The sequence below is a fragment of the Saccostrea cucullata genome, unplaced genomic scaffold (assembly GCF_032062105.1).
Source record: "Saccostrea cucullata isolate Sc308-1 unplaced genomic scaffold, CSIRO_AGI_Scuc_v1 ctg1725, whole genome shotgun sequence".
NCBI classification, from domain to species: Eukaryota; Metazoa; Mollusca; class Bivalvia; order Ostreida; family Ostreidae; genus Saccostrea; species Saccostrea cuccullata.
In genome coordinates, this window is record NW_026929188.1 from 1 (window position 1) to 14,068 (window position 14,068).

The following is a 14,068-nucleotide window of genomic DNA, read 5'->3' on the forward strand; positions in this document are numbered from 1 at the left end:
GTACTGTTCCGTGTAAGAGTCAGGCAGGGTCGCATGTAGGGGTTACACACTTAAATTTTGAATCTGTTTATTTCTTCTCAATTTTCATTCAAATTAAACATATTTAAATATTTGAATAAGAAAAAGTTCATTTCTTTTGTATATTTGTGCTATTTACACTCAAGTTATATTGATGGATTTGGTTAAATTCCTATATAATATCATTAAAATTCATCCTTTTTGTATCAATAAAACACAGAAAAACATTATTGCATATAGTTTTCCATGATAAAAATATTTTCACCTTAGTATATGCTTTTATATAAAATTCTTGGTTTTATGTGTTTTCTTCATGCTATCAAGTATACAGCTTCCAAAGTTAAGCCCCTTCCTCACATTTAACTGTAAGAGTTATCTCCCATTTCCCATAATGCAACAGGGCATCAGTAATGGATGCCTCCATTGAAAAATGTTCTATCAGTGTTTATACTTCAAATTGCTGTTCTTTTTCACCTTTGCATCCATCAGAAAAAAATTTGATTAGATTAAAAGACTGTAAGAGAGGTATTGTATCGCATCTGTTGAAAAATGGGATTCGATCTGGCATGAAAGGAGAGGCTGATGTGTTCAGTGAAGCAGACCTAATATGTAAGCGTGTGGGACTTTTCACTGTTGAGGAAACATTTACGGTATGTCCCTATCACAGAGACTTTCTTGGTGTACATTGGCGCGCCCAGACCACTTGTCAGTATCCTAACCACCAGGGAAATGCCAAGCCGTATCGGAGTTTCAACTCTCTTATGTCTAAGCGGATGGTTTCCGAGTTTGGTACTTTAGTGCCTATAGGTTCTGGTAAGTTAATTTATATTCCCTAAGATAATTTAATCTAAATAAAAAAAAAAATCACAATCCTACAGTTTAATATCTTAATTTTTGAAGCTGTTTCCATGAGACAAGGCGGGGGGGGGGGGGGGGGGGGGGGTCTCTATATTAGCTAGTATATGTATAATGCAGTGATTTTACTATAAAATCCTATTTTTTAGCTTCTGATTTAATGATGCAGTGGTCATAAAAATCTAAAGATGCTAAATGGAAATCCTTTTATTGTTTGTTGAAGTAATCATGGTAATTAATAAATATGATAATTTAATTATCAAAAATCAGGGTTCTCAAATCCCATACAATCATGTTTAAGTGTATTTATTATATGATTTAAATGAATGTTTAAGTTTTAAAAATACATTCTTTTAAAATGACTAAAGTATACATGTAGACTAATTATGCATGTAAACATACTAGACAAATTGATTGATTTGATCAGCTCATGTTTTGATGATAATATTTTCGATTTAGATGTCAAATGCATTTTAGACCCAAATTAATACATGTAGTTCTTATGTGCTACATCTTCATAATGTATTTAATCACACACACACACATGTATATATATATATATATATATAAATAAACAATAAAATAATTATTGAAGTTGATTGCAAGTTAAGCATTGTTAAGAAAAAAAGGAGCAATGATAAATCTTTTATAATTAATTTTAGGAATATGCAGAAAATGTCATGGAGATTATTTGAAGCTTCCTTCATCAATTGGAGAGGTAATGAGTCCAGTCATATATTTCAAGAGCTCTTTCACATCTACGAATTACTTGTATTTTTCTGTGCCTTCTTGTACGTGCCTCCTTGTTGAGTGAAATAAATTGCTACATTGTACTTCCATAGTTGCATATTTGTGATAGCAACCACACTACTTGAAATTACATTTAGAAAAACCTAAAAAGAACCAGTAAAAATTACGGTACTTGAAAATAAGATTTTTTAAAAGAATTACTGATCTTGGGTAATATTCTCAGTATTTAAAGCCCATGTAAGTAACATAGCATAACATTTGGGTAAAAGATGTTTTTTAATGAAATGTTTGTGAAGCATAAAGTTCTAGTGGTGAAGTACAAGTTACCTTAATTCAGTTTTTACTTATCTAAAGTCGATTTACTGATAATCTGTACACTACAGTGAAAGTTTTTTTTTAATTATAAGTAGAGTAGTCTATGCCGAATTTAAGTTTTAGATCCCAAAATTTAGATATAGTTCTATTGTTTTTTTATGCGCCCGAATTTTTTCGGGGCGCATATTGTTTTTGTCCTGTCTGTTTGTCTATTTGTCTGTTTATCTGTTTGTCTGTTTGTCTGTCTGTCTGTTGTCAACTTTAACCTTTGCCAAAACTTTTGAACCGTAAGAGATAGAGACTTCATATTTGGTATGCATATTCCTCTAAAAAAGTTCTTTCAAATGACGTCAAGGTCAATGACCTTGTGACCTTGACTGTGACCTATATGCTAAAAATAGGTTTTTCAACTGTTTGTCATAACTTTTGAACCATAAGAGATAGAGACTTCATATTTAGTATGCATACTCCTCTAATAAAGTTCTTTCAAATGACATCAAGGTCAATGACCTTGTGACCTTGACTGTGACCTATATGCTAAAAATAGCTTTTTCCACTTTTTGCCATAACTTTTGAACCATAGGAGATAGGGACTTCATATTTAGTATGCATACCCCACTAATTAAGTTCTTACAAACAACACCAAGGTCAATGACCTTGTGACCTTGACTGTGACCTATATACTAAAAATAGCTTTTTCGAACTTTGTTGACGCCGGGCGCATAGTGTTTCACAAACACATCTTGTTATTTAATAAAAAAGGGTAAAGATTTGATTCGCTGTTAAAAATAATTTAATGAAATAACCAATTTTAATTATATTTTAATTAAGATGTATCATGAATAGGTTGAAGCTCCCATGGAAGACAACCACGGCAACGATGAGACAGATATTGCAACCTCTATCCAAAACCAGCAGTCTACATGTACTGATGGTGTATGTATACAATTTTGATGTTAAATATTAATTGATAGTGAAAATATTTAGACCTATTTTCAAAACAGTCATTCTGAGAATATGTTAATTCTTTAATATGATTTTATTACTATAATATCAATTATTTCTAAAACCATCATAGGTTCAGACTGAAACAGAAGATAATGAAGAATGGAGTGGTCGACTCCGTGCAAGAAGGACAGAGACCATATATGAAGTAAGTGTTGAACAAATTGAATATCATGTGAATGCTAGATATCTGAAGAAATTTTGTAATTTTATTTTGTTCTGTAAAAAGTAAAGACAGTAGTTTAAGGAAAATCAAGCCTGGAAGAAACAAAATATTTCAGTCTTTTGAAAAACAAGATGATCATAATTTGTTAATGCCCATTACTCAGTTTATTTATGTTAAAAATTATTTTTTAAGGTGAAGTGTGTATACTCTAAATTCATTGTTTTAATTAATCACTGTCTAGTTAGTGTAGTATGCCAGGGCATCAACGATAGTGGGAAACATTGATAATTTGCATAACGGGCGAAGCCCGTTTTGCATAAATTATCCCATGTTTCCCACGATCGTTGATGTCCCTGGCATACTATACTAACTAGACAGTGATTCCTTATGTTTCCATTTCATTGTGAAACAAAATTGTAGATTTACACTTTGAAAATATAGACTAATCGATTTAAATTACACTAGGACTCGCATGCCAATTTCAATAGTCCTCGCCCACTGACGTCAAACACAAAGGCAGCCGCACAAGATTTACATGCATATTTGGCCTCCTTAGCGTCAGACACATAGTTAGATGCGCACAGGATTTGCATACATATTAGCTCCTGACCTATCGACCTGCCTAATTTACACTCCGACAAAATTATCAAGAAATAAACTCCCCTAACCTTCAAAGAGTTATCACAGAGAAAAAAAAATTACAAATGGAATTATTGAGTGATACACTGCCATGTAGGATTAAGCTACCATAATGCATAGGGGTATCAAGTTTTAGTTTACAATCTTTGTAGTGGAAAATACAATGTATCTTGAAAGTTAAATTTTCTTCTTTGAAACAGTGCTCTAAACATAAAAGTAGAATTTGAATATGAAACTATACATTTATGTTTGAAAGAGGTAGAGGCATCTTTTAAAACTATAAATATCATGTCATTAAAACCCAGCCTTCTCCCTACAAAAGAGAACCATTTGAAGAGGTCAGGTTTGGTATTCATGATATGAATCCATAATTGCTACATACACACTCAAATGAGCTCTGTAGCTCACGTCTAACAAATATCACAAAACTAAAACTTTGTCTTCAAAATACATGGATAACATGCACAGATCTATAACAGGGATTGGGGGTTTCTCTCCATCCCACAAGTTTGATATGCTAAAAAGTCCTGGACCCATACCTGCATCATTTGTTCATATACATATATTTTGTTATTGTAGTAAGGAATAATTATATGATATATATGTTTAATTTTGTAACAGAGTGATAGTCAGAGCAGTGCAGTTTGTAGTCAAGGTTCTAATTGGAGTCAGGAAGAGGAAGCCCTACCCCTTCATGAAATTCAGTTGACTGATGTGAACACAGCTATTAACATCCTAAGCCAGGGTCAAATTAGTCCATTGCGATCAAGACTCAATACAGAATTGATGAATACTAAAGAACGAACTCTAAGGTAAACAAGATATGTTTGTAAAACACTTATAAAACACTTATGCCCCCACCCCACAAATTGGAATTTTTCTAAGTCCAAGGGGCATAAATCTGTCAAAAATGGTGCTATTGTACCAAAAAAGAACTTGACCTAGATATTCATCTGATAAACCTGTATACCAAATTTCATTTCAGTATGTGCAACGGTTGTGAAGAAAATGAACGGAAACTAAATGGGCCGACCGACAGACAGCAGCAAAGCAATATGCCCTCCCTTCTTCGAAGGGGGGAATAATTAATCACGTCAAGTAATAAAATTCTAATTACTTTTTTCATGCACAAGCAGTGAGTTTCCTTTGAAAATAATTTGCATGAGTAAGGATCCTTGTATATGATGATTGTCTTGCATAAAGCCCATTCACCATTAGAACTATATGCATTGTGACATTATCAGTAAATTAGCTCTAAAATTGATGTCATAAATGTTTGCCTTACTTTGCAAATCAATTGCAGTGTGACAAGTCATTATTTATTAAGGTCTTTTTTTTTATGAAGTAGATGCCTAGAATAGGAACATACTGAAAAGTTTTGAGTGTAACAACTAAAGCATACTGTATAGTATTTTTATACTAAATTATATATTTTACACCCCCCTTGAAAGAAAGAAGGGCATATTGCTTTGCTGCTGTCTGTCGGCCGGTCAGTCTGTAGGTCCACCAAGTTTCCGTTCATTTTCTTCACAGCTGTTGCACATACTGAAATGAAATTTGGTATAAACAATAAAGCTTTATCATAAGAACATCTAAGTCAATTTTTGTTTTGGGTACAATCAAGCCATTTTTGACAGCCTTATGCCCCTTAGACAGAAAGATTCCTACTATTTCCTGTTTACGTTTATGTTCTTCGCAGTGGTTGCAGATACGGAAATGAAATTTGGTATATAGATATATCATAATATGTAGATCAAGTTCTGTTTTGGCTACTAATCAAGCAATTTTTGACAGAGTTGTGCCCCTTGGAGTTAGAGAAGTTCTCATTATTTGCAGTTCAGTTTCTGTTCATTTTCTTTACAAAAGGGGGGGGGATGGTATATATAGGAGTCGGCTTGTCTGTCTGTCTGTGCAAACATGTCCATATCTTTCTTACAGAGGAACGTTAGAACCTACTACTCCACTTAAAGATTGTCCATGACCTAAGGGTGTGTCTTGACCTTGACCCAAGGTCATTTGGGGAAGAAGGTCACTGGAAGAAAAATTTCATAATTTGTGTCCGGTCCATATCTTTCTTATGGATAAACTTGGTAGGTTCTCATTTCACACAAAGAATGCCCATGACCTAAGGGTGTGTCATGACCTTTGGAGAAGTTCAAGGTCACTGGAAGACAATTTTTATAATTCGTGTCCGGTCCATATCTTTTTTATGGATAAGCTTGGTAGGTTCTCATTTCACACAAACATTCCTCATGATCTAAGGGTGTGTCATGAACTTGACCCAAGGTCATCTGTACATATTCAAGGTCACTAAAATAAAAATTGTATCATTCTTGTTTGGTACATATATCTTTATTATGGAAAAACTTGAATCTACTACTTCAGACAAACATAGCTTATAACCTGAGGTTGTGTCATGACTTTGTACCAAAGTCATTTATGCAAGTTCAAGGTCACTGACAGAAAAAGTTCATAATTTGTGTTTGGTCTGTATATTTACTCAGTTATTTAGACTATTTTTTTTATTAGGCTGCGCCTTCGTTTCATTTATAAAAAAATATATAATGAGCAACTACATTTGCACTAAAAATGTTTTAGCATTTTTCTCTTCTCTTAGATCCATAAAATATTCATGATTTAGCACCTCTGATAAACCCAGCGTTCTAACAATTTGATGTCGAAGAGCCATTTTGCAATATTAAGTACTTCAGAGAAATAAGTAATCTTCAATGTGCAGTTTTGCATACAGGGAGCATAAGTTTTAGAAAGCAACTCAGACCTCTAGTTTCATATTTATTCAAAATTATGCTCAGGTGATACAGTGACCCATGGGCCTCATGCTAAAATTGGACTGAAATATAATTTTGGTCTTCTTCATGTCATATTCAATAGGTGTTTACTCTTCTAACAGCAGAAGAAAGAGTATTTTAAACAAAATGTTAAATATATCTTTATAATTTTTAGATACTACAAAAGGAAAGCACAGGAGACTTGCACAGCTCTTCTAGATGCCATTGCTCCTCATCAAGGAGAGATACTTAAGAAGATGACATTACCAAATTCGGAAGCTAATGATGATGACCTTTTTCGTGTTGTCGGTGAACTGTACCACAATATCAAGGATGCAGATGTGAAATGTCAACTTTTGTCTCTAATAGTAAATAGATGTTCAAAGGCTGAACTGTTGACAAGGTTTCCAGAGGTTACAAAGCATCAGATAGATAAAGCCAGGAGACATGCTTTCGTAAATGGTCCTGGATCAGGTGTTCAGCAAACAGTATCTTCTCAACACAGACAAAGAATCAATTTTGCAAAGTTACAGCATGCAGTGGAATTTTTCAGTGATCCATCATTCAACCAGATTTCATCATACACTACAAGGAACCTAAAGCTAGATTCTGGAGACACCTTAGTAATTCCTGATGTAGTTAGGACTATGATACATTCAAATTTGATCAAACTTTACAACACATACTGCGCCAGTAATAACTTTGAGCCTCTCAGTGAGTCCACTCTATATGAAGTCCTAAATGCATGCAGTGCATCAAAACGGAAGTGCCTGAAAGGACTTGATAACATTGCTGTTGATGGATCTTCTGCATTTGACAGTCTGACTAGCTTAGTTGATAAACTTGATGAGCCTCAGCAATGGAAAAAAGAACTGAAGGAAAAGCTGTTCAATGCTCGACTGTACTTCAAGACTGACTACAAGCTCCACATCAAGCGGGAAGATGAATGCGCTTTCCACTGCTTACAGTATGCACTTAGTGACCCCAAATCAAGCCATCTTAGTGTTTCATGTGACCATGAGCATAATAAGACCTGCAGCAGGTGTAACTTATTTGGTGAATCTGTCACGGAGATCCGCAAGGTCATCATAAAGTCTCCATCAGAAGAGCAAGAGGTACTATTGCAAGATTTGGAAATGTCCATAACACAAGTAGAGGACTGGAGATCACACATCATAAGAACTGTGAATCAGGATGACGGAAGGGTAGACGTGCTGCATAATCTGAACAACAACCAGGTTTTAGTGATTTTAGACTGGGCGATGAAATATTTGCCGCAGATGTACCGTGAGAAAATGAAAGACTTCTTTGGACAGAAAGGAGTACACTGGCATGTGTGTGTTGCAGTTTTCAAGGAACAAAATGGAAGTCTAGTGGTAAGCTAATATAAATATATATACATGGATAATATGCAGTTCACCTACACTTTCTTGGAACTTATTTCTTGAATATCATGGATATCTCAAATTAATTCATTCAAACCTGTAAGAATTAAATATCATTCAAGTTTTAAACTTGATACATGCATCCTCTCAAGTGTTCTGCATTCCCATGGAGTTTAAGATTAGAACACTTGACTGTGCACATGTAAAAATTATCGGGTATACATCTATCAATAGTAATTAAAGTTTAGTTGTCTGGTGTATTATGCATACTCCATGTGTATAGCATGTGAAAGATTGGGTTTTGTAAATGAGAAATGAAGTTACTTTACAGTTTGTGAACATATGCCTCATACAATTTTACTCTTTTGTAGCACAGGACTTTTACTCACATAATGGATTATGTGAAGCAGGACTTCTTTGCTGTTCTTTCATTACTAGAACATGCATTAGTAACTATTAAACAACAGCTGCCACACATTACGGAAGCTTACCTCAGATCAGACAATGCCGGATGCTACCATTGTGGGCAGTTATGGCTCTCCATACCATCATTGTCAGAAAGAACAGGTAACCTGTTTTCAGTTATGCACAATGCATACCTTGTAAGCATCTGAAAATGTTGATGCTTTCATTGCATTGGAATTTGTTCTTTCTTCAATAAATGGATATCTTTGTCTAGAAAATTGTGATTCTTTACATTATCATAAATTATACTTCTTACAGGAATGATTTTCTCATTCTCCTCACGTACAATATGTTTATATGAGATTCATAATACATGCATAAAAATGTTTTCTCTGAATTTATTTTTTTTTCAATGAAAATAAAGTTTGAATTTCTTTTTGGTGGGTAGTCATGTTGCGTCTCTTTGAACATTAATGCAAGCAAAAGTAAAATGTTCTTGAAAAAAGCTTCCTTGAAAATAAATGTATGCTGTAGTGAATTTTTTTTCATCAAATAAAAATACTATTGTATGTATTCTCAATTTTTCAGGAATAACTGTGAAGCGTTTTGACTACAGCGAAGCACAGAGTGGTAAAAGCTACTGTGATGCAAAAATCGCCCACATGAGATCAAAGATGAGGATTTTTTCTTCAGAGGGCCATAATATTTGTACAGCTATGCAGATGAAAGAGGCAATCGAGAGTGGTGCAGGAGTCAAGGGAACCTGCATTGCTGTTGTTGATGTTGATGTCACAAAGCAAACACTCACAAAGCATTCTTGGAAGGGAGTAAGCTTTATATCCAATATAGAATTCACCACGGCAGGGTTAAGAACATGGAAAGCATACAAAATTGGAGAGGGGTCCTTCAAAGATACAGAAAGTCTTCAGAAACTAGGTCATGCGCAATCTACTACCAGTTTAAAGATCCTAAGTGATTTCAACCACACTGAAGAACATGGCCAAATTCATCTTAGGGCACCAGAGAATCAACCAGAACCACGTGATGATCAATCTGATACCTCAGCAAATGACGATGATGGTGTTGAACCTTCAGGAACAGATTCTAAGTTATTCTTTTGTCCTGAATATGGATGTTTGAAGTCATATCAGACTTTTGAGAAGCTGAATGAGCATCTACTCATTGGAAATCATGTGTTTAAAAAAGTGTCAGAATCTTCTAGTGACAAAGCAAAGAAACTATGGGCCGAAAAATGTGATACTGTGTTGGCAGCTACCCGTCCTAGAGTTGATCATGAGTCCGAGGCTTCAGACAGTGTAGATGTGCCAGTTCTAGGATGGGCTTTGAAGAAAGAAAAGAGATACTGCAGATTTTCTCAAAAAGTGAAGAACTTCTTGACCGAGTTATTCAAAAAAGGAGAAGAAAGTGGTAGAAAGGAGAATCCAACAGCTGTTGCTCTGGAAATGCGAACTATGATGGAAGATGGAAGAAGGAAGTTCTCTCCATGTGAATGGTTACAGCCAAGTCAGATTTCTTCATTTTTTTCTCGACTTGCAATAAATTCCAACCAATCAAATGTACTTTGTGTGGACAAAAGTGAGTTAGTTTCAAGTGACAGTGATTTGTTAGCTGTTTTAGGTGAACTTCAAAATGAGGAAGTTTTCCAAAGCATATGTGATTGACATAAACAGATTACAGGAACCCTACTCCATTATTTCTGCATTTTGAATACTAGTATTACTGAGACTCATACTTACTTAGACAGGCAGATAGGTATTCTGGCAATCTCTTAGCAATGCAATGTATTTGATTTTATGTTTGCTGTGTTATTGTTATTTGAGTTTTTGCAATGATATTTTGATGCTGCACTATGACTATTGCCATTTTTAAAACCTAAAGTATTGTTTCTGTATAACTGTTTTTCTGTCCCCTAGTCTGCCCATCAAATGCATATTTTGTTTACATCATTTTTAAAGAAACTATTCAAAGTATTTCTATCAAACTTCATCTACTGATACATATTGGTGAGTGTTAACAACTGCTTTAAACATTCTATTTTGTATTTATCTCATTTTCAAAGAAACTATTCTAGGTATTTGTATGTAGACATATATACAGATGCAAATTGTTGAGAAATATTAACTTTATACAAAAAGTATTACCTGACCTTAATTTTTTTTAAATTTTGCATTGAAATCAGTTTTAACAGAAATGTTGATGGTATTTTATCTTAACACATGGATTTATGTACATTTATGACAACTTATATCAATGTTTCAACTTTTCATGCGCCCGGATCAATAGATCCGAGGTGTATATTGTTTTTGTCCTGTCTATTTATCTGTTTGTTTGTCTGTCTGTTGAAAACTTTAACCTTCGCCATAACTTTTGAACCTTGAGATATAGAGACTTCATATTTGGTATGGATACTTCACCAATTAAGCATATACAAATGACACCAAAGTCATCGACCTTGTGACCTTGACTGTGACCTTAATGCTAAAAATAGTTGTTTTCAAACTTTCGCCATAACTTTTGAGCCGTAGGAGATACAGAGTATGCATACTCCACTTATATTGTTCTTTCAAATAACATTAAGATCATTGACCTTGTGACCTTGACTTTGACCTATATACTAAAAATAGTTTTTTGTAACTTTTTTGCTGCGGGGCTTGTAGTGTTTCACAAACGCATCTTGTTCATCTTGACTTTACTTATACATGTACTGTTTAAAAATATCAATTTTAAAGAAGCCTTCCAATATATTATATAAAATTAAATACACTGACACACATTAAGTGTGTCATAATTTTCTAATATTAACTTCCCCGTTACCTTGACCTCACTGTCCTAATTTTTTCCCTAATACCTAATCTTTCACACAGAAGCAAAGTAGATTAATTCCTTTTTATTTTATCTTAAAAGTGATTCATGGATGTTTTGTGGAAATGCGTCTAGTTATATGCAATGATAACTCCTCCTGAGTTAAGAAAAATCCGTTGTTTTAGGCTTTAGCTCATCTGATTTGAAACCTCAGCACAGCCTTTCTGTTAATATTTTGGCCATGTCATCTCTATATCATGAAAATATGCAAAGATTCCTTAGTCCTGTTGATTCAATTTTTTTTATTCAAATTGTATATCCTGCAGTTAGGTTTTATGGGCTAAAATTAAAATATTAAAAATAAATGTAGATTTTACATCACAGTGTTACAAATGCACTGGATTTTGGTTTGTCTGAATGTTTGTTTAAATTTTCAACAATTGTTACCATGGCAACCAGAATTTTTCACTTATCTTTGATTTAATACTTCATTTTTTCAATAATTTGTATAATTTCTTTCTACATTAAATGGAATCATTTTTCAAAATTTTTTTTTAATGGAAATTGTACATCATATGCATAGTGTTTGATTTCAGGAATTTTTGAAATATGTTAAAAACACCTTTTTTCGAATTGTAAAGTTTTTATTCAAAAAACGAAAAACGCAGAATTTGTATCTGATAATTCAAATCTCTTTTGCATGTAGTTTCTGAATTCATCAATGAATTTATGCATTCATTATGTTTTTTTCTGAAATTTCACTTTGAAACGACCAAAATTAAGGGTTTTTTGCCAAATTTCTCCATTGTGCTATTTATAGATTTCAAGATTTAGTATTACTGAGAGATGTTTAAAAAAAATAAAACTTTTTTTTTAAGAATAAGTAGACTTTTTATTATTGTTTTAGATAATAACAAGACTTTTTGAATAGAAATTGCTGTTTGTGGTGTATTTATATATCAAAATACACAAAAATTGTAATATTTATGCATAATTACTCATCGTTTCATGCAACAATGATATTCAGTTTGTTGCCATAGCAACAGTGACCAATGAAAAAAAATTTTATGCTGAAAGCTCAAGTCTGTAAACATACTTTTTATTTAAATCATGAAAAAAATCTTTCATCACGCTCATGTGCCACCCTCTGCCTGAATCTTACATGGAACAGTACTTAACATGGTTTACGAATTCTTTCGCACTAATAGAATAAGAAGTGTACTAAATTAGTCGCAGACACTGTTGAAGGTTCTGTACCTCTACGGTTTACGGTTTCGGAGGAGTAGCGATAACAAGGGTTTACACTGAAAGGGGCACTAACTTTTAGAGAGTTCAGTCTTAGGGGACAAGCATGGAATCTCTGAAATGGTTTTAAGAGTACATACTAAAAATACAAAGATGTTTAGAATTTGGTTAAGAACAAAAGAGCTATAAAAAATGCTTAATTTTACATATTTTGAATGACCTTGACCTTTGACCTTGACCTAAATTTTAAGGTCAAAGGTCAATGAATCTTTTGCAGTTGGCCCCATGTCTCTACGACTTGTTGTTTAAGAAAAGATCTTGATATTCGTAAACGTTGCAAACATTCAGGGGCACTAATTCAATATAGGAGTTTACAAATCCTTTCGCAATGTTTGATTGGAGAGTCTACTAAATCAGTCGTAAACATTAATAAAGGTTTGGAATCTCTGCGGTTTATGGTTTCGGAGGAGTAGCGATAACAAGCTTTTATTGCGAAAGGGGTCGTAACTCGGAAAGGGGTCAAAGCTCATATACGCAGGGTCAACTGCTAAAATCTTTTATGGAGTACATTCTTATCGACTAAAAATCTTTTCGATAAATCATGAAACTCAAAATCACACGGCGGAAAAATAATAAAAAAGAAAAAAAAAAACAGAAGGAAATCAATAGGTCTTTCCAGAGAAAGCTGGAAAGACCTAATAATAATAAACAGAACAATTTCAATAGGTCTTTCCACGGAAAGGTGGAAAGACCTAATCATGATGAACAAGAGTGCCTTTTAAGCTCACCTGAGCTGAAGGGTCAAGTGAGCTTATCTGATTACATTTTTTCTGTCGTCCATCTGTCTTTAAACTTTTCACATTTTCGATTTCTTCTCAAGAACCACTGGGCCAATTTTAACCGAACTTGGTACAAAGCATTTCTTGGTAAAGGGGAATTTAAATTTATGAAAATGTAGGACTAAGTCTTCTCATATGGGGAGATAATCAAGAAAAAGACAAAAATAGGATGGGATCTTTAAAAAATCTTCTTCTCAAGAACCACAGGGCCAGGAAAGCATCCTCAGGTAGTGTAAATTCAAATTTGTTCAGCTCATGACCCCTTGGGGGTAGGGTGGGTCCACAATGGATGACAATGGATGACCAAGATTTTACATAGGAATATATAGGAAAAAATCTTTAAAAATCTCTTTCTTAAGAAAAATATAATTGGTCATATTTATATAGAAGCATCCTAAGGTAGTGTTTATTCAAGTTTTTTTCAAATCATGGCCCCTTGGGGTAGGGTGGGGCCACAATGAATGACCAAAGTTTTACATAGGAATTTACAGGAAAAATCTTTTAAAATCTTCTTCTCGAAAACAACAAAAGCCATGATTGGTCATATTTATGAGGGAGGGTCCTCAGATAGTGTAGACTCAAGTTTGTTCAAGTCATGACCCCTGGGGATAGGGTGTGGGAAAAATGAAGGTTCAAACTTATAGGGAAAAGTCACAGTAAGTCAAAGAAATATGTAAGCATTGATCATTTGTAGATTCAAGTTAATTCAAATCATCTCCTCTTCTGCCTTTTCTGGGTAGGGCAGGACCACATGCATTTAAGCTTTTCAAAACTTTTGGATTGATATTTGTTTTTTCTTAGCCACAGTGCTCAGGTGAGCGATGTGGCCCATGG

The 14,068-nt window shown here is 33.9% G+C and overlaps 2 protein-coding genes across 3 annotated transcripts in view; both read left to right on the forward strand.

Annotated features, from left to right (window-relative positions):
* The first annotated feature begins 376 nt into the window (after window positions 1-376).
* On the forward strand, window positions 377-10,488 carry LOC134280030 (uncharacterized). Of its 2 annotated transcripts, none has more exons than XM_062762460.1 (8): window positions 377-831; window positions 1,536-1,591; window positions 2,785-2,874; window positions 3,017-3,091; window positions 4,370-4,560; window positions 6,713-7,913; window positions 8,294-8,489; window positions 8,916-10,488. In XM_062762460.1, exons 1-8 carry the CDS (start codon window positions 429-431, stop codon window positions 10,007-10,009), a joined length of 3,306 nt encoding a protein of 1,101 aa, XP_062618444.1. In that variant the 5' UTR covers window positions 377-428; the 3' UTR covers window positions 10,010-10,488. The 2 variants fall into 2 exon arrangements, with proteins under 2 accessions (XP_062618444.1, XP_062618445.1); XM_062762461.1 differs by having other exon boundaries at window positions 749-831; window positions 2,770-2,874.
* A 3,370-nt stretch (window positions 10,489-13,858) lies between these two features.
* Window positions 13,859-14,068, forward strand: part of LOC134280029 (ubiquitin carboxyl-terminal hydrolase 4-like) — a 140,287-nt gene continuing 140,077 nt past the window's right edge. Inside the window, exon 1 of the mRNA XM_062762458.1 lies at window positions 13,859-13,864. Coding sequence (XP_062618442.1) covers window positions 13,859-13,864 — 6 coding nt within the window. The remainder of the gene's footprint in view (window positions 13,865-14,068) is intronic.

What these genes read in the sequence shown, in the direction of transcription:
- LOC134280030 (XM_062762460.1), top strand. Translation starts at nt 429, where the DNA reads ATGGATGCCTCCATTGAAAAATGTTCTATCAGTGTTTATACTTCAAAT. An exon ending in AGTCTACATGTACTGATGGT is followed by an intron (nt 2,875 to 3,016) that starts GTATGTATACAA and finishes AAACCATCATAG; the next exon opens with GTTCAGACTGAAACAGAAGA. An exon ending in ATCATTGTCAGAAAGAACAG is followed by an intron (nt 8,490 to 8,915) that starts GTAACCTGTTTT and finishes TCAATTTTTCAG; the next exon opens with GAATAACTGTGAAGCGTTTT.